General features: G+C 37.0%; 1 protein-coding gene across 5 annotated transcripts in view; it reads left to right on the plus strand.

Annotated features, from left to right (window-relative positions):
- Window positions 1-21,373, plus strand: part of VTI1A (vesicle transport through interaction with t-SNAREs 1A) — a 283,570-nt gene that overhangs the window by 172,763 nt on the left and 89,434 nt on the right. For 2 of the 5 annotated variants that reach the window (XM_026117483.2, XM_026117484.2), the window contains one exon: window positions 5,021-5,093. In XM_026117483.2, the coding sequence (XP_025973268.1) occupies window positions 5,021-5,086 (66 nt within the window). In that variant the 3' untranslated portion in view covers window positions 5,087-5,093. Of the gene's footprint in view, window positions 1-5,020; window positions 5,094-8,757; window positions 10,648-21,373 lie in introns of those variants that run through there. The other 3 variants (XM_026117480.2, XM_026117481.2, XM_064514228.1) reach the window with 2 other exon arrangements.

Consider the following 21,373-nt stretch of genomic DNA (forward strand, 5'->3'; position numbering starts at 1 on the left):
GCAGTGGTTTGATATGACAAAAATGCAATAAGAAAAAAATAGTATCAAGTGATAGCTTCAATCTTGCTGTTTTAGAAGGCAGTGTTTAAACACCCACTAGCTTAACGGAAGGAAGTTTGGGGCTGAAATTATAAAAATATACATGTTAAATCCAATTTATAATTTGTGGCTTTAAATATGCATGGATTACCTGAGTCAGGAAAAACCTGGGGACAGTGTGTGGGAGGGTCAGCTAATGGCATCCCAGGACACTGGAGGAGTGCATGTGTGGCACCATCCTTGCCAGTCAGTTCAGAACAGTGATTCTTGTCCATAGGGTGAGTCTATAACGTTAAGAAGCAGTATTAGTCTTGTGCATGGAAACATAGCTTTCCCTTCCACTGGGCCATTAAGTTGCCACCTGTTTTCAGTTTCCTCACTTCTTAAATGGAGTGGTTATCCCCTCCTGTTGTAAATGTCTTTGGGATATACTTGTGAAAAATCTTTATTTTCATAAAAAATGATGAGAGATTCATTATTAGGAAAAAAAATATTTAACTTTCTAGCCATCATCACTGCCCTGCTTTACAGATTGGATAACAGCTTTCTCTGCAGAAAGCAAGGAAGTCAAGGACTTTTTTGACCACAGAGATGTGTAAGACTGCTGGCTGTCCCATGTCCCACACTTTGAAGCGGAGTGTTTCTTGCTGTTTCTGTCTCTCCTGAAGTTCGTTTTGATGACAACAGGAAGGAAGAGTAGGAAAGGAGTTGTGGCTAAATATCTTCAGGAAAGGATCTTGAGGAAAGAAAGGAAGCTATAGCATAGTGAGATTTGTTTCACGGGCAGGAGTCTCTAGCAACAATCTTGAGAGTAAGATCTGCTTGGGGAGCCTCCTACCACTCAGTTGTCCACAACTGACCAAAGGGAGCAGAGGTTTCAAGATAGTGGCCACAAAGTACATCTCTGTGCTGAAACTCTTTGGGAGTTTGAGCCTGCAAACACTTCCAGCAAACCAGGGGAGAAGTTCTTTTGTCATGTTCCTTCCACTGGAGTGAGAAGGAGTTTTCCTGTTTTATGAGTAAAGCCAATATTTCCTTCTGTGTAAAGTAACAAGTCGTAGTTTCTTACGCTGCTGCCCCGTGAACGCAGACAAGATAAGGTATCTATGTAATTTTTGGCTTATGTTGCCTCCATGGAGATCTTCTTTACTCTACAGAACTTAATGAAGATGCCCAGTAGCTCATCCCATCCCACTCATATATCTTCTCTGCACTTTGGTCTAAGAGATTTGCCTCTTCTGGTCTGATTTCTGCTCACAGAATTTCAGCAAGGTCTCATCAACACTGCTAACTCACCCAGAACCAGGAGTGACTGTATCTGTGATATTCTGTCCAGGACACACTGAAAAGATACTTTCTTTAGTGTCCAATTTTGCCAAAGCTAAATCATTTTACAGTCTTATAGCTGACCACTGCCACTGAAGAAAACTCCTGTATCTGTCTCAGGGAGTTTCTTTGTATGGATATCTCTGACTGGTAAAGCCTCATATGACAGCTTTAATGAGGCATTTTCTGTCAGAAGATCTGATCTATACCAGTTGCTCTCTCACATCGTGGGCATTAGCTACTTTAAATCATTAAATATAGCTAAATCATTAAATATAGCTAAGGGATGTAAGCAAATATTATTCAGGCAACTTTACAGGCATCTGTCTCATTTCTCCTCCTCTCATCAGATCCCTAGTGACTGCTAAGTCTGAGATGCTTTTCTGTTTCTATCTGGACAAGTAAACCCTAGGCAATGGAGGTGAATAATATGTATCCCTTTCTGCCACAATCCTTAGGAAAGTTAGAGAAAGAGGAGTGTAGTTCTGATGAGTCTGTCTACCTACAGTTCTTAGTATAACCTTTCTTTTTCTGTGCCTTCTGCCTTTCTTTTTCTGTGCCTTCTGCTTGAACAGGCAATTTTTTTGATGGCAAGACCTGTAAGCTACACAAAGCAAGATTAAAAATAAGTGTATTCTAGGGAAATATATGCACTACAATTCATCAAAAGACCTCTTGTCATGAATGGAAAGTCTCAAATTCCAAGTTTTTATCCTGTGCCACTTAAGATTTTTTGTTTGGAGGATTCAGGAAAGTTCTCCATTGGAGCCACATGAGTGGACCCGTCCAAGCTGTCTATGCTCACAGGTACAGTCAGAGGTGACCTTGGATAACTCTTTTTTTTAAAGCCCAGGACTGAGGGTGTTCATCAGTGCATAGTATCTTTACACTTAATACATGGAAGCATTATGTTACCAACCAGAGAACAAACTTTTAGAAGTTCCATCTTGTGAAAATTACAGAGATTTTCTTATGAGGAAAATTTAATTGAGTTAGGTGTCTGTGTAGATTGTATGGGATTCTATAAGAGGCAACCTTTTGGGTAAAACCTTAAATTAAAATGTGAGGCAGACAAGATATCAGCATCAGCTTCTTTTCCATCTTCCTTCCTTTCTCAATATTATTTTTTTTAAAAAAAGCTTTTTTACAAACTGTGTAGATTTGTCTTTGCTAATGTCAAAGCATCTTCCAAAAGATTTTCACTGCAGCATTTCTGTGAAACAAGGAAGTGGCAAGGAATCTACCATTTAACAGGTTAGCATGCCAACTCTTCAGCTTGTTATTGCAGAGTTGTGGTATTGGTAAAGAAAAGATAGAAGAGCTTTCACCAAATACTTAATTTTTAAATAAAAACAAACTTGTGATTTGAAAATCTTGATTGGTTTTCTGCCAGTGCAGGAGGAAAAGGTTAGGTTTTTTTAGCACTCTCTTGAGTTGTAGCAGGAGATTTTCAAAGTTTGTGTGTATGTGTTTGTTTTTTAACTTTTCTTTTGTCCCCTTTTTTTCTTAACCATAGAAATATCAGGTCTTCTTGCTTAGAGGACTTTGTGAAACCTCTAAGATTCAACTTCCCCTTCCTAACTATCAGTACTGATTCTATTTGTCAGGCAGAATCCTGCAGCAAAAAGAGGAAAGTTAGGATCAAACATACAATGGTAAAAAGGAGAGAGCTACTTTTCTGTGGAAAGGGAGGAGAAGCCCCAAGTGTTAAATGCATCTTTATGAATAATAAAAGAGCAACGTAAAGCATACATTTGTACTTCAGATTCCCTTCTAGCATGAATAAGAACTTGACTTATTAATGAGCCTTTTTAAAATTATCGTGACATTTATTCTTCTGTTGCTTGTGTCAAACTGGGCTAAACTATTTTTCTGGATCTTGAATTGTCTAGATGAATCAGGAAAAAATGGAGGAATGGCCCTCCCCAGAATACAATGCTCATCTTTGTTCCATCATGGCACATGATCGTAGAGGTCTGAGAGTCAGTGCAAACCTTTCCATTGAATACGCTATTGCTAAAAGCAAATCTTTCTAGTGTCATTCAGGCCCAAGCTTCTGCTTGGTATTTCCTTAATAGTGTTTACACTAAACACTATTATACTGATACGTAATTTTTACATGAACAAAAAGGAAATTTGTACCTAAGGGTTATGTGCCACTGATTGCAACTACTGATTTCAGTAATAAGCATTAAATTTGGTAGCAAATATTTACACTGTCAGGCTCCAAAATAGAAACTGTTTTTAACATTGCTGCTGTACATATAGTCAAGATATAATAGTGATTTGTTATGGTGAAGGTGGTTTGTTATCGGAAGATTGCCACTTTTCTTGGCAATGTTACTGTTTTCATGGATTTATAACACAGGATGCATTTTGTCTTCTACAACAAAGTTTCTTTAATAAGAAGTAAATGAGTCAGATAATCCTTTCAATCTGAGTTGATAATGAAGAGGTAAATATTCAGCTTTCATAAGGAGAAGAATGTTTATATTTATGTACATGTAGCTGTGTTTCTGGGCATATTAGAAACAGTAGTCCTTACTATTTTATTACTGGCAATCATTTACCAATTTTGATGTCCTGCTGGTTCCCAGAGCTTTAGAGTGTCAGGAGATGTCTCTCCTTTAGTTATCAGCAGCAAAAGAGGCAATAGGAGAGTAACTCTATATTATTCCTATATACTGTAATTCATGATTTCTAGACTTCCTTTTCTAGGAGACTAATAAACATAAAAGGTAGATCTTATTCCTTTTTAAAGAACAACAGAAATAACTGTTCTTTTTTGATATGAGTTTAGTTTTCTTCATAACTTCTCTTAGTTTCCTCAATTTCTTTTTTTTTATTCAATGGGCATTTACCTATTTTGCAAGAATTTTTTTTAGAGAGCTCTAGAATGAGTAAGCTAATTAAGTTTAGCTGTACATGTAGGTTTCCTGTGTCCTTCTTAAAATGCTGTTTCCAGTCAGTGAGGTAACTGAGATAATCCTTACATGCAAAAATATGTATTATACAGATGTACCTTAAGTACATACTGTATACATATTTTTATAGTTTACATAGTCAGTTTTCTGTGAAGTATTTGGGCTCCGTTTCAAAGATGGCTGCTGTAAGGCCAGTACAGGTCTCGTTTGTAAGAGACAGTGTGGGCATGTTTCTTTTACACGGATCAGTAAAATAACATTGTTCTGTTGTGCTGCTTTTTCTTTAAACTAGTGTCTTTGAAAAACAGTGGAAGAAAGCCATGATTGTTTCTCTTTTGGTGAAGCACCAGGCACACAGCACGTGGCTGTATCTTCATCCCTTGATGCGCTCGCTAATATTCAGAGCCCATACACATGCACACATCAGTGGGAATTACAGACAGCAATCTGTGTAGCTTCTGCCTTCAACGCTTTATTTGTAAAGGTTTTGCTCTCTATCCTGGTTCATCTTTGTTGCCTCAGTGTCTTGTCTTCCGTAGGTTTCATCTTCATATAAGTGAAAACCAGACAAAACATTTTTAAATATCAGAGTTTAGTGGATTTCTTGCATGTAAATTTGTTGTGGGCTACAACGGAGGTTGATTGAATCAAATGATAGTAGAAGTATCTATTCTTTGTACAGAATGGAGTACGTGTGCCTTTTGATTTTAACAGGACTTTTTTCTCCTCAGCTTAGAGAAACAGATGCAAACCTGGGGAAGAGCTCCAGGATCTTGACAGGAATGTTGCGAAGGTAAGGCCAAGGTAGGGACACATCTCTTTTCCTTTTTCTTCTCTCTCCCTCTGTACCTTTATTTTCAGCTTTAATTCAACCGCAGCATTTTGCTGACTTGCCTGGCTTTTTTTACACCAGCTGCTATATAGAAGTTCTTCAAATGAATGCTGATAATAAAGCAGGCATGGTTAGATAGAAAGTTTTATCACAGCCAAAGAAAGACTTTTCTGCAGACTGAGAGATTACCTCCCGTTCCATCATTTATCATTTTTGTTTCTTTTTATTTTTTTTCATTCTGTTCTAAAATTAGGCTTTTTGATGATGATAGTGATTCTTGAGCATTTTCAGGGTTTCAGTGTTTTCAGGTTTTTTACATGTTAGTATTTATGTGAGATAGTTTGTAAATACGTTGGGGCAGTGTAAATTTACACACAGAGGAAAAAGTTAAGATGATCCATTCTGTTTGAACAGACTGGGCAGACACACTGTCAAACCTTGTGTTTTTAGCATATCTCTTCCATGTTTTTAATGTTACGAAAATTGTCCCTGGGATTAAAGTTAAATGATGTGGGAAGGAAAAATTTGCAACTTCCTAAAAGTCTATCTAGGATCGCAGGGAGGGAAGTTATCCAGTGATTACTAGCCACCTTGAATTTACATCAGTACCTTTCCAAACAGCCTTTTTGAATTAGTGACATCTCTGCATATGTGTATTCTTTACTTACTAAAGCAGCACCCAAGTGTCCCTGTGATGTCCAGCTTTCTGTGCTCTTATTTGGCTTTGTAAAGAAGAAAAGCCTCACTCTGATAAGTGGTATTGGATGCTATGAAACACATTTTTAAGGGACTTTGTAGAATCCTCAGAAGAGTTCAATGTGAAATTACCTTTCCCAGGGTTTTTACGTTGCATGTGTTTGCTTAATGCAATTTCCTTAAAAAAAAAGAAAAGAAGTTTTAGCATAGTTTTTGATTTACTACTTGACTTGGAAAATATCAAAACCAGAATTTAATAAGTTGTTCTTTAGTACAAGCTTTATCTCTTCATAAGTCTCCTCAGAAAAATAGCTTTGTTAGTTCCTTGTGTACCCAGTTGACAAAGGTTATGGCTGACCTTCATGCCTTCATTCCACAGCTTTCTTACAATTCCAACTCTGAACCATAACATATAAAATTCTCTGATTAAGAATAATATGTAAATGACACAAGCTAGATTCAAAATCCATGGAGAAAGGAAGTGGCAATTGAAAGGGATGGTTCAGTGCTTGTAGACAATCAAAATAAAATATAGAAAAAAAAAAGAAAGAAAAGACAAAACCAAACCCAAGTCTCCCCAGGAAGGGCCCTGCGACATGAGCTGTAACGAATATTCTGCATATGTCTCCATTTTGTCAAATCTCATTAAAGGGGTTTCTTGCTTTATGTCAATTGAGCTGTCCAAAAATCATTCATCATTTTAGTGTAAAAAAAAATCATGCAGTTATTTAAATAATATCATATTAATGTTAAAGTTCAGCTGTCATTTAATAGTATGGCTTAATCAGACATAGCATTTAGGAAAAATAGTTTTTCCAAGCTTTACTTGGCTTTCAGGTTGGCAGATTCAAATAAGGATTTATGGGTTTCTAAACCAATGTATTCTTTCCATGTTTATGCTTGAGGTACCTCAGCCTTTTTTGCAGCACCCTGTAGTCTGTTATTTTCAGTAAAATAAAGTAGCTCCTCATATTGCGTTTGAATACATTTGCAAGTAATTTGGAGAAGCTGAAACAAAAACATATGCTGTAACCTTTGACTTTGTTTTGTGTTTGGGAATCACAGTTAGGAGTCCTAGTTTATAAGTGTTCCATAAGCCAAATGAAAAATATGATCTTTCTGAAATGTACTTGGGTTCTTGCTTTCAGACAAAAGGATTATGCAGTCAGACACCAAGATGGCTTGTTTCTTATGTCAGAAGGGCACTGGGTTTCCTTTTTCTATGCCAAAACTGCTGAGCTGAGCAACTCGTCTGGATGAATGGCACATTAGGGTTTAGACTCAGTTCAGGTAAATGTGCAAAAAGAAATTTTGGGCATAGGTGCAGTTTGCAGTAGAAGATTCCCAGGATGTTATTTAAAAACATGTAATAGGTAGGCTCCTTGGTGATTTTAATTTGCTTTATGACTGTTGGGTAGAGGTGTCTAGCATTTTCCCAATTTCAGCAGCTCTCAAATATTGTTCACTCACAAGAAAAATTATAAAATACAAAACCCAAGAAATCAGCACAAATTAGATAAATCAAGTGCAATATAAGAAAAATAATTACCGCAAATTGGCAGTTGTGTCTTAATTCTGCGTACTTCACTAAGTACCACACAATGTTTCACTTTAATTACTGGAACCAATAAGGAACAATGTTGAAGAACTATATTTCACATTGTTGTTATACAGAAAAGGTAATGTTAAGTCAAACATTGTTTGACATAGTTGCTGAACCCACACATATATTTGCAGATATTCTTGAAGTCATATGCCAGACTAACACCCTATGCATCAAATTAATGCCTAACTACTTCTATTTTTGCGGCCTGGGAAAGGTAAACTATTTTGAATTGGGCCAAATATATTGGTTAGATATTTAGATAGGCAGGATTCTTAATGAGGGCTAAATTACTCCCTTTGTGAGACCTAAATGCCCTGGTCTTGTATTTGTGTGTAAAAAGTATCTTGTTCTAGAGATGGGGAATAAAACTGGGAACAGGTTTTGTGAGTTGGTGTAGCTCACTCAGAGTACAGCAGTAGAATAAGGACAGATCTTCCTATCCCAGTTTGTTGTTCTAGCAACCTGAAGTAGCCGGATTTATGTATGGGAATTCGTTATCTGCCAGTATTTTGTTTATTTGTTTAAGGAGAGTTTTTGGAACAAATGTCTTTAAATGTTCTCACTTTGAAATGTCTTTTCCCTTCTTTCTCAAATGTACATATTTTTCTGTATATAAACCTACTGAGACTCCTCTAAACTGGTATATTCCACTTATGGCACTTCATTACTAGGATAATACCAGCACGTTGATAGGAATTTGTGAAAGTCTGTCAAACCAGTGAAGAAAAATACAGCAAAAATGGAGCATTAATCATTTCCTTTTACATGTATCTAGATCTCTGGGCATCTTGACATATTTTATGACTTCCGTTTCAAATTGTGAAACTACAACAGAAGCTCAGTATAGTTTCAATCACAGAATTTTCAAATAATAGGTTCTAACATAAGGAAATGGCATCTTCCATGATCATCCACGATGTTGCCATCTCAGACATCTATCCTTTGGCCTCTACCCCAATGTGAATTGGGGTGCACACAGTGTGTTAGAAAGAGGCAGAAGAAAATATTTTCTGAAACCTATTCAATCGTTCAGAAATGAATATCTCTTTTGCCTGTATCCTAAGCCAATAGCCTAGAAAAGTTTTTAAGAAAGAAATTTGAACAGTGTCCAAGCCACATACAGCCCAGTGGGAAACAAACAAAGGTAAAAGTAACTATATAAAAATTTCAGTAGATTTGAATCTTTATCCCATTAGCAAATAAATTCTACCTATCCCCCCTCCAAACAGCAGAAAAATATTTTAGAAAAACATCTACTGCCCTCCAGAATAACATTTTATTCTGTCTAGCTCAACAAGAATTTCTGATGCCAAAACTCTATCTTTTATCTCCAGATTTTCATCTTCTGAGTTGTTACACTTGATGCATTGCGAAGCTCATGGACACATCTGCTCTTATAAAAGGGACTTTTAAAAATTTAGTTTCAGATGGGACATAGCCACTAGCTCCAGCTGATGGAAATGAACCAATAAGTATTCAAATCTCAGGTGATAAATTATTTGAACTGCCAACATCTGCATGACCACTGTGACTGCAACCAGAAACAGGGAATGCCTCCCCTTCCATGCTAATCATGTTGAAGCTTCTTCACTCTTCTTTCCAGGAAAATTCTGGTAGTCCAACTTCCGGCATTGCTTGTAGTCAAACTTCCTTGTACCTTTGAACTCCCCGGGCGTCCAGTCCCCACAGCTTTTTTTCAATATTTCAGAGAATCATAGAATAATTTAGATCGGAAGGGACCTCTAGAGATCATCTAGTCCAATCTCCTGCTCAAGGCAGATCTAATCAGGTCACGTTGTTGTAATGGATGTCTCCAAGGCTGGAGAGTCCACAGTCTCTGGGCAACCTGTTCCAGTAGTTGATCACCCTCACGGTTAAGAAATTGTCCCAGATATCTAATTGAAATTTCCCATGATGCAGCTTGTGTCCATTGCCTCTGGTCCTAAGCGTAAGTGATTCAAAACATAAGTGTTTTAGAATCCACCTCTGGAGTTTGGACCTGGATTGTACTCATTCCTAGCAGTTCTCAAATGACTTCAGCTGTCGTAAAAAGGCCTCAGCGGTCATTAGGCAGAGGTGAAATTCTGTGTAAGGAAATTCTATGAACAAGCTGCGAGGTGCTCCACCTCCACCCATTGACTTGACAGGATGGTGAGGCAGCAGTGGATGCATAAGGATTTTTTTGCTTTCTCACACCCCCCAGAGATGTAAAAAGTTAATTATAGTCTGTTCTGCCTTCTTTCTTGGCTACCAAGCCCACATTTCCATATACAGAACAACAGCAGACAAGACAGTCATGTCCCTGTTGAGACAAACTGAAACAAATAGTGAAGGCGTTATCACTGTCTTTTTTCATTATTTCCCTACCAATCTCTTTTTCCACCCCAAAAGATCCATACCAATATTTTTTTTTCTGAGCTAAAGCCTATTTCAATATCAGTCATACAAAGTCATGACTGCTGAGTTTCTGCAGTTTTCTGGTGAAGTTCTTCCTTCAGGAACTTTACATGTTAAGTCTCAAGCCAAAAGGAGTTTGAATAGAAATTGTTTCAACAGCTTTTTGGTACATAAATATATTTCTATTTTTATCTCAAGATGTATTTCTACCCTGAAAAATTATTGAAATGATAAATCCTTTTGAAACATGTCTATTCCATCTTGAATATTTACAGCTGCAGCTGTTTACTTCAGTAGTTTAGGTCTTGATTCAGGAAAACATTTAAGCATATGGTTAACTTAAACCATAGGAGCAATTCCCTTACCTTCAGAGAGACTGAATAAGGGGGGAGTAAGAGACAGAATGATTCTTGGTCGTCTCTTGCTTTTACTGTGCTCCTTGCCCAAGGCCTGTCTATAGTATTTCTATTGTTAAATGGAAGCCATAAAATATGTATGATGTATTACAGTATTTGTTACTGTCAGTGGAAGTACTAACTGTATTTTTTTCAATTTCCTAACTTTTGAGTTTTTAATACAGTTATTTTATTACTATATTATTGTACATGTTTATGTTTTAATATGCAAGTAATCTTTATCAATTATGGAGTGTTCAATCTTTTCAAAATGAAACTGTAAGTTTTGTGGCAATGTTAATCACAAGGTAGTCTTACATAAGGAACATATAGCTTGTTATTCCAGAATAAATCAAAACATTAATTAGTACCGGACATTCTTCACTTTTTTCCCCAACTTTAAAAAGAAACCTTGTTTCTTTGTTGAAGTGATGGACAAAACATCTGGAAAACATGAATGTAATGTCAGCAAAATTCCCGAGAGTAAACATTCTTCATCATTAGGAATCCAATCAGAAAACATGTAAACTTTTGAGACATTGCAAATAAAGGGATACACTTATCTTGGGAATAGAGAAGTGCACCAATAGGTCTGAACAGTGAGAATTTTAAAATAAGTGTAGGACAGTGTGCGTTCCCTATTTCTAATTTAGATATGACATGATCTTTCATATGTGAGATGCATGTCTTTAATAATCAGTTAAGAACCATTTTCTAAATCGTGTTTATCTTTCTGGGACAGTGTTCTGTATGTTTGGAAATGACCAAATGCTCTTGGAAACTCATACTCTACTTTCATTCAGTGTTAGAGATACTTTTGATTTGTGCATCATAGAAGATGCAGAAGTCTTTTGAGCCGTATAACCACCACAGCTACTGAAAGCAGTGGACGTGGAGAATTCGGAGCAATGTATCAAAGGTACCAAATTCCTCACAGAATAGGACTGATTTCAACATTGCAAGCATGCAGCTGTGCTTAATTTAATGCCACCTCATCCTTTGCAAACCTTCACTTCCAATAGTCTACATGATGCAGAGTTAAGTTTACTCCAAACCTGGAAAAAAGAGGAGCATGGTGATTGATCTTTGCATTTTAGAACCTAAGTACATAGGATAAAATAAAGACTGTGCTGTAATCTTGTTTCACCTAGGCAGAATCTTAGAAGGGCATGTCCTTCATTCATTGAGGTTGAATCATTTGTGTTGCAGCCTTGTTTTATTTTTTAGATTGTTGGAAAGCTTTTCGCATGTGTCAAGCTGCCTACACTCAGTCCATCTTGAGTAAGGCTCTCAGCATTCTTCAGACAATATTTCTAATTCTCTTCCTTTTCATTTCTTTTTTAAATATACAATGGCATTTGTTCTGTCCTCTCCATTCCCTCTCTTTTATCATCTGGAATTACTATGTCATTTGCCCCCCTCTATCTATTTGTGTCCAGCTGAACAGCTGGAAGGGACATTATCTAAAGCACAGTTGTGTTTCTGCAGGAAAGCAGGGTCCCAATGGATAGTTGTCCAGGCTAGTCCTAGACTGCATACACCATGAATGTAAAGCATCATAATAGGCATGTAAAGCATGATAAATATCATGTAACCCTTTGTGATTGTTCTCTGTATTGAGATACGTTTACTACCATTAAGCACCTAGAGCCTAAAAAGGTTCACAATACTTTGTGTCATGAGTAAAACAAGGGCATTTCATAGCCAGCAATGTCATGTCTGAACCTCGATAGATATGCCATCACATACTTTCATGAGAAGGTATGGTTCACAGCAGTAAATCAGTGCAGTGCTTTCTTGCAGTAGTTCCAAGTAGTTTCCAGTTGGCTGAATTCTCTCTGACATGATATTCAGTAATAGCAAATGACGCAAAAATATTTTGAATGTGGTTAGATTGTTTACATGATGCAGGGTGAAGTAGGGATCCCATTAGCATAAACTGACATTGGTAATTGCTGAAATAATTGGAGACAAATCTTGAGAAGTCAATGAAGTCAGACTTCTTAAGGCCAGTAGTAAATTAAGGATCGTGTTCTTCTTGACACCACTCACACTATAAGTGTTGCAGAACAATATGTGCTTAATTTCACACATTCCATTTACTGTAAAGTGTTTTAAACCATTAATTCATAAATGTAATTTTCTGATCACGGATCTGCATGATATCGTGTTGCATGGTTGTTTCATTTTAATCCACAAATTTGCCCAAAGAGAAATAGAATCATCTTGGAACCTCAAAAAAGTTCATACCTTTGTCCCAAAGCAGCATCAGCTATCCCCATGTCAGTCCTGACAGATGTTTGTCTGGCCTGTTCTCCACCGATGAATGTTCGTTATTTCCTCAACCGTCTATTCCATGTTTTTCCTAATGTTTAGCCCAACCTCTTTCCCTGGATGGACAGAGAGCTTTTATGCGCTCATGCATTTGAAGAGATTTCTGTGCTCTGTCATGCCACTGCAATAACTGCTGCTGTGGAAAGTAATTTCTGCCCTGCTTTTCAAGAATTAGAGAACATGAATAAGAATGTACAGAATTAAATTATAATTTTGAGTTTTCATCAAGCCAAACCTTTTGATGGGATTTTGGAATGTAAAACTGGAAGAATTTGATAGTGTTTTAATAGGCAATTTCTAGAATTTCAGCCTCTCCAAACAGTAGTTTAATGTGTACATATCAGAGAGCTTTGCCAATACAGACACCAAAATTAAATCACTCTTATGATGTTGTATATCTGGACTAAAACTAGACTATATGCTAAGTTGACTAAAAGTAACATTTGAAACTTAGATGAGATTGACAAAATACAGAAAGTTAACTTTTGGTGGCACTTCTAAGTTTTTTAAGAGAAAAGCTGTAATATTGTCAAACCTTAGAATTTTTTTTATTTCCCCCTCCTTGCCTATCTGGTATCTGGAAAGAAAAGTGGGAATGGGAATTGCTTTGCCTACTCTTCTGTCAGTTCTCTACAGGAAGCTTTGTTAGGCTTTATCAGGTAAAGAAGCTGTTTTATGCATTCTAAATATGATTTCCAAAAGCACTTGCTATTCTTCTTGCTGCACTTGATAGAAATTGACAGCTTTTAATAAAAGTATAATTAATCCAGCTTTCAAGCTTGATTCTGATCACAAATCAAAGAATCAATTTTTAAGAAAACAATGGTGTCATCAAACTGATTTAAAACTGTCATGATATCAGAATCTTGCCCTATCAGGTAATCTTTCAGATTAGTTTTCATTCTAACTCATGGTGACAGGTCTGAATTTTGGCTATACACAAGAACACATAAGAGATTAAGTGACGAACAACAGAAGCAAAGGAAAACTCAGAATTTACTGAGAACAATTTTTGTTCAAGCCAATCACAAAAGTTCTCCCACAAAATCCAGGACCTAAACTTGCAAGTCACACTCGTGTGAATAGTTCTAACAGATATTCTGGTTTTCCTTGGCCTATTACTAAATTAGGATTTTTTGTTTGAGCAAAGTTTTTGGGAGTAGGGTGTGCATATGAGTGGGAGTGTTTGTTGTAGTTTTGCAAAGAAGGCTGTAGATGATGACTCTGTAAGAAAAGGAAAAGCTAAGGAAAAACAGGATCACTTAAAATTTGTTACAGATAAATTAGTGCTGCTGTGGGACAAGAGCAAAACTGAGGGAGAATTTATATCCTTGCATAGCATGTAATTATGTTGTATTGGACCTTTTAAACTCCGCGGAAGAAATGTTCACACATCACTAACCTGCTGAGCATCTCTCTGAAGAATAACAAAGTTATGAATTAGAAAGTGTGGTCTTACAATGAGAGATTGTTTAGTCTGCTTGGTGGTAGGGACAAAGAAAATTTGCTAATTTTGGCTGGCTCTTATATTTCAAATAATATGGAAGATTTGGGATTGATCAATAAAGCAAATAAAAGTCAGTGTAGAAATTGAACAAAATTGGAAGAACAGAGAAAAACAGTTTTACCATAAACACTGAGATTTTATGCTCTCTACAATATTTTTGTAACTCTGAAGTGATTCATTGAAAAACATTGCAATTGCTTCAGACTTGTATCTAGAGTAATAAAAACAAATGAATCTTTCAATCTGCTTGCTCCAGACAAACCTGTGTATTTTAAGTGCTAATGCTACTTTTGTCTTAGAATTAAGATTAAAACCAAAATTTTAAAAGCAGTTTATTAATTGCTCTCTTTTGAAAGAACTTAAAAATTAATCAATGAATTTGAGCAATCTAGAGCTATACCTTATTAGAATTATTTTAGTAAGTTAGACCATCTTTGCTGCTGGAAATTTCGTGGGCTGGTCTCTAAAGATACGTGTTCAAAATGGCATGGGGCAACAGATTTCTGTAATGGATGGTTTGCTTCATATATTAAAGTGACTTACATATAAGCATGTTTTGGATTTTCTTGCTAGTTTACTTCGAATGTTTTCCAGTTGTATATTCTGAGGAACTGCGTGTGTACACAGTTGTGTATTTAAGTGGTATTAATGCTCTCCAATTTAAAAAGGTAGCAGAGGCGTTTTTCACTGGCTGTATGTATGCCTTCTGCAAAAATTAATGTTTTTTTCTGTGAATGTTAGCATGGCTTAGCTTGCAGGATTCACTATGTAGCATTTATTGCCTAAGAGCTTTTTTTTAGCTTGGACTTTGCTGTATTAATTAATGTACCCCAAAAGGTTATTGTAGCATTTGCAAGTTAGAACAAGGTCTTCATCTTGTTCCATTCAGTAGATCTGCTGATAGCTTACGAATACAATACTAACAGATAAATTTTCTCCTTGAATAAAAATTGCTTGTTAAAATTATTGTTGCGCCAACTGCCTGCCTTCCTCCTGATACACAAATGCTTGGGCAAGCAAAAAGACGCTTGTATCTTTCTATGGCACTCTTCTCATGGCTGGAAATAACACATATAAGCAGAGGATTGTTTGAGAGACCTGGTTCTCAATGTTCCCAGTCTTGCCTAGGTATTGGGAAGCATATGGTCTACTTTATCCAGGCAAGGAAACTTGCTTGCTGCACTCTGTCACCACTATGTTTTTTCAAATGCAATTTTCAGTGTGAATGGCACACGTGTTGATTGTGAAGGTAACATTCTTTCAGTGCAGCCTTAAGTTAATTACCCTTGGTGGCAGTAGGGCTTTGTACCTCTTCTGTGAACAGCTATTTATACTACTACACCAGTACAAAGCAATGTTTCACATTCCCAGTTTACCAGACTATTACACCATTGTGTTTTAATCCACTGTAGGTGGATGGAGAGTATGAGCCATCTGTTTTATTTAATTGTATGATCAGTAAACAATATATGCACTTTACACATTTGGTCATTAAAGATGCCCATATTGTTGGACTCTGTATTTACATTGTAAATTGGTGTATTCACACACCAGCTCTTTCTGGTTTAAAAGGCTTGCTGTGTTCATAAGATGGCACAAAGCAAGCTCAGTAACTGCTCGAACCCAGCGCAGGTGGTTGAGCTGGTTGCCACACAGATCAAAAGTCAAACAACTGTGAATCTTCCTTTGAAATGGCAGTTAGTGAGACAAAGCTGGTCTTATCTCCACAAACAAGAAAGAGTTGTAGATATGCATCATGAAGTTATGAGAACAAAAGGGGGTTTCATAATCACTCAGTATCAGAAAATCCAGTACTGCACACTTCTGTGAAGGCATCTTTGGAATATAAAGATCATCTTATTTTATTGGAGAAAATGTAGAGGAGTGGGTCTGAATCATTAAATATGAGAATATTAAGTGATTTCAAAACTTTGGAAACAGGAAGTTGCCCTCTCTCATGGTCAATTTAGTTTTATTTTCATCCATGCATCAGCAGAATAAGACAAATACCATCAACAAAAACCCATCTTATTCAAGGGATAGAGGTGAATGGGTGCTTTTGTATGAGTTAGAAACAAAGGAAATTGCTTGAGGTTGCAATTCCCAAAAGTATCCATAGCGATCGCCAAAATAAGTAACCACCAAAATACATTAGAAGTTCATTGATAAGTAGAATATTCTGTTTTGCTAGCACATTTTTAAGGAGATGGAAGGTAACACAGTTCTGTATTAAAATTAAAATCACTCTTATGATGTTGTATATCAGGGCTAAAACCAGACTATATACTAAGTTGACTAAAAGTAACATTTGAAACTTAATGAGATTGACAAAATACAGAAAGTTCATATTATCGTTTTACTTCTCAGCCTGTGCTTATGCCTAGAACATAAGGTATTTATTGGAGGAGTGAGTTCCTACAATTGCCTGTAGATTGCTTTTGATCCTGGCCGAAGTGCTCTCTAACTCCCCCAGTGACGCTGTCTCTTTCTGTTGTCTGTGCTTGGACCCTAGGCCCATACCCGTGGTTCACACTTCCATGAGATGTCTAACAGCCTAAAGTCAACAGTGCGAGAATGCAATATGGCATGTGTTGGCAATGCTCCACTGACTCCCATGGAGCTATATTTATTTATAGCAGCTGTGGATCTAACCCATAAACACAAAGGCCAGACTTGCCTAGTCCTGCGTCCGTTTTGGAGAGACAAATTACACTGATAAATATGAAAAACGAAAAATAGTATAGCAGCACCTTAAAGCCGTGGTCTGTCAGCTGTATCCTGTAACGCAACCTGTGCAGAAAGAGGGATTTTCTACATCAGACTTCAGTTCAGTGATCAGACTAGTAAATTGTTGTTATATTAATTTAACATACATCCTTCGTTAATGTAGGTTTAGCTACTTTTGGTGTCATGGATATCACAGATTTGTTTCTTCAAAGCTGGAACAGATGACTGCTTCCAGTTTTTTGGGTAGGAATCCATTTTGAGCAAAACTGAGTATTGTATCCCTGTATTTTTTTCTCAGTTGTATAAGGCAATGCACTGGTCTGCTGGGTGAGGGTTTGCCTGGCATTACCAGGAGGCAATGGACCAAAAGGACTCCTGGAAGTGGCAGGACCAGAAGTGACCTTGCAGGTCACAGAGGATGAAGCAGGCGTCCGGTGCTTGGCAACATGCAGCAGGTCACCAGCGACGGCCTGCTAGCAAAGGTGCAGTGGTGTCTGCCATTTATTTGGCCCAGTTTGGGGTCATCTTGTAAAGCAGTGTGGTGTCTGTCAGGATGAGCTCTTACTGATTTCTCACTGTATGCACGTGTATAAAGTGCTGGTGGGGAAAAATTACATCAGTACATAAGAAATTGAGATTTCAGTTTTGTTTACTGTTCCTTCATAATGCAGCTATACTCCAAGACACTAACTATATGCTCAGGACACAAGTTTATGTACTAATGAGATGTGCATTCATTTTGCACTTAGTGTTACAAACATGAAGACATAGCTTTCTAGGTCTTTAAATCTGTTTCAAGAGCAGGCTATTTATATGATTTTTTTTTTAATTTTGGGGTGGGGGGAAAGAAGGATGTTTATTTACTAGGAGTCTTTTATGCTGCTTCCAATTTTAGAGATAAAGTATTTTCAAGTGTATGCATGAAGAGAGGATAGAAGATCTAATTTTATAAGCCATTATATATGCTTTCAAAATATACAGTATTTTCTTGGTCAGAATATTTAATATAAAATATGACTGAGACCTGGTCCTTTTATAAGCTTTTTGTATGTGTATTTCATGTAAGATGGATGTTAAACATTGGCATGTTTCCATATGTTTCACGATATATTGCCTTCTAATTTTCTGAAATTGTGTCACTAACTTATTTCTAATCTTGTAAAGATGTTGAGATTTTTTTTCCCATCCTAATCTGGGAAGAAGAATCAGAAACTTGTCTGCTGACTTTTGAATCCTAGCTTTGTCTTAGGTACATCTTGGGTAACTGTGAACACATCTGCTTTTGTGCATCTCTAGAATGAGGATAGTGTTCCATGTCTCAGCAAAGTATTCCAAGGGCAAATGCTCATTAATCTATGCGTGGTGCTCACATGACAACCTGATGAGCGTTTGTGAATGATGGACTAACTGGTAGCAGTGTCTGTCCTGGTTTGGAGTCATGGCTTAGATGGACTTAAAGGGGGTGAAAGAGAAGCATGGGAAGAATTTAGTCCAGAGGGATCTGGAGTATCTGATTTCTCATAACAGTCCCTTCCCAAGTATGTACCTGATCGCTTTAACTACTGAACACAGACATGAGAACAAGGAGATACCAAATCTCTGGTTTCCTCTTAGGATAACATAACTTTGAGGTACTACAGGTAACAGACTCATCTTCCCTGGGCTGATAGTTTTGGTGTATTGTGGATAGAAAAGAGTATTTGGGTAGTTTCAACAAATATAGGTAATGCATCACTGGAGACATAATGATTAAGTGCATATATAGAAGGGTAGCAGTGTTAAACTTAATGTGCTAGCCCAGGCAACTGCTTCTTCCTAATCAATCTCTCCTTACTGCTTCTGTCAGAAATGATGTTCTTATAATCGCTGTGGACTGTGGTGTATTATTGCTGGCTGCTGTTAAACAGCAGCTACACTTCTCTGGTGGCTTAAAGCCTATGGTTTGTACAGAAAAAATAAGGTACTCTAGGGTTCCTTAGAGATCAAAGGAATGCCTACAAATGCAATATCTTACGGAATGCTCTCATAGTGCTGTGGCTTTCTTGCCGAGAGATGATATGAAGAGGGATATGTAGACTCAGAGGTACAGGTTGACAGTCACTTGCTTCCCTTCACCAAATTTTCCTCCTAGATCTCTTCCCTTTTCCACCTTCACCTCTCGGCTTGGGGCAGGTGGGAACATTGTTATTGAACCTGAACAGGGAAAACCATGAACATAATCTAAGAATGTGTAAAAATCCTATCATCTCATGCATAGTAACGTGATGACCAAAAACCTACTAGTAATTCTTTGATATTCCAATATTTTGCTATTCAATTTTTAATTAAGGAGAGAATAAACATGTGACTTTGAATTGCATTTTATTAAAACAATCAGTGACATGTAGCTGTTCTTAGTTGTCAGGTTAGAAGAGAGTTCATATAGCAGTCAATGCTTAAAGTTAAGGTGAAATGGAGATTGGATGAGATAGCTGATAATTATACTGTAGAAGACACTCTTCATGAAAAGTGTTTTTTATAGAACACCTCTTGAGCTGGTGCACTTGGTTGGTCATATTTTAACAGTCGTCTTTGAATTATTGATGATTTATTAAAGCTCTACCAGCAAGCAGTGGGAGAATTAAATTCCCACATGCCAGTTCCTTCAGATGATTCTTCTTTGAGGAATCTAAATGATCAAATGAGATGAACCATTTATAATTCTTCAAGCGGGAATTGTTCACAAGCACAGTTATTTCTTAGTAAATTCCCAGTGTTCTATCTGGAGTAAGATGGAGTACTTAGAATTATACGATATACATATGTGATGTTAAGCGTATTGCAGAATTGTTGTTATAATAAGCTACATAAAGCTCATTAGCAGTGTTCCAGATGCTTAGCAGTCAGCTAAGGAAATAGGGACCCTGTCTCGGAGAGGCATACTGTAAACAGACATCATGTGGTAGGAAATGTTGAATGTTCCCAAAGAAAAGGCAGTGCAACAGAACTTTTATCATCCTCTGTTTTAGGCAGTGATTTTTGTATGCTTATAATTCTATTCATTGAAATGAATGAAAAGCTTATTCCCAAATACTCGTTCTCTGCATCTGAGAAGAGGAGCAGGTGCTCAAGATACCAGAGAAGAGCTCTTTTATAAATGTAGAGACTAGCTTATAGTAGAGTTTCTGTTTTGTCTTCTTGCTCCATTGATGCAGTTCAGTACAGGTTTTATAAGAAAATATTACTATGGCTGACCTGGATACTAGAGATTGGGTAGCAGGACTATGAAACCTAGCCTTCCTCTGTAAACTGTTAAGTTCTAAGACTGGTTTTAGTTTGGGACCTGCTGTAGCCCCCTTTCTTTGATCCAGGGTCTGAGAATATCTAATCATTGTTTAAAGAAATGGACTCCCTTGGGAGGAGGAAGGAGAGAGGTGGCCCTGGGGAACATCACCCCACATGGAAAGTCACCATGCCATAACTTGATGACTTTCATGCTAGGGGGCCTGTTTGTCCTGTGTTGTTCCTTATTTGGCTTTTCTTTTATTTCAGTCTTAATTTTCCTTAGCGTTTTTTTTCCTAAAAGCATCTGGGGAAAAGTAGTTTATTGCATATTGTTGTATTTGTCTATAGAAATTGCACAAGCTTGAAACTTTGTAATCTTTCCTACTAGGGAGAGCTTGAGATAAATACTGCTGTATGCTTAGTGGGAGTGGGTCTCTACTTTTTGATCATCTGTGTCTAAATGTTGAGTAATACTTAAGGGAAAATGTTCTCAAAACATTCCTTAGATGATTATTAGATTATATTTTATGTTTGATAACAACTGGAAAATTGTGTAAATATTTGCTTAACATCCCACCCCTAACACAATTTATTTCCTCTTCGGCCTTCCACCCTCCTGCTCAGTGAAATGAGATCAGTCACCTTCTGTTTATGTTCAGTTGCACTTTGCAGTTTTCACCTATGTGTAGTGTAATGCTGTTGTGTTTGGGAAGGCACTGCAGGGGAATATTTAAGTAATACCGGGGGGATAAATAAGAGAGAAAAAGTCTTTTAAAATATTTTCTAGTCTCTTGCACATTTTAAAAGTAAATAAATGCTAAAGTTGTCCTACTTGCAAGTGACATGCTAATAAACTAGTGCTGGTAGAACTTAAAAAAAAAATCCAGACTTGCTTTTCTGTAAATTGTTTGTCATATAGTAAGAGAGGTTTATACATGCTGTGTTCCTGTGGCTACTGTTCACACCAACCTTTGGCAAAAGTGAATACATATGAGGTATCTTCAATATCACTGTACTTACAAGAGGAAATTACTGTTGCATCTCAGACACTCAATGGTGGCTGAGATTTTGGGAAGTGCTGTGCTGACTTTTTCATAATGATCGCAGTCCAGACTCACACAAGTCAATTGTTGTTTGGCTGTTTGCTCTTATCTGAATTTTGCATTTTGGATTAAATCAGAGTACGAGTCTCAAAAGCATGGACATTGAACAATTGCTAGATCATAGTTAGAGCTTGACCAGATGTGAAGAGGGCTTTAGGGGAACACTGTGTTGTGGAATAAAAACCATCAGACTCAGTAAATGGATTTAAAAGACTGAGAATGC

The sequence above is a fragment of the Dromaius novaehollandiae genome, chromosome 6 (genome assembly GCF_036370855.1).
Source record: "Dromaius novaehollandiae isolate bDroNov1 chromosome 6, bDroNov1.hap1, whole genome shotgun sequence".
In the NCBI taxonomy this organism is placed as follows: domain Eukaryota; kingdom Metazoa; phylum Chordata; class Aves; order Casuariiformes; family Dromaiidae; genus Dromaius; species Dromaius novaehollandiae.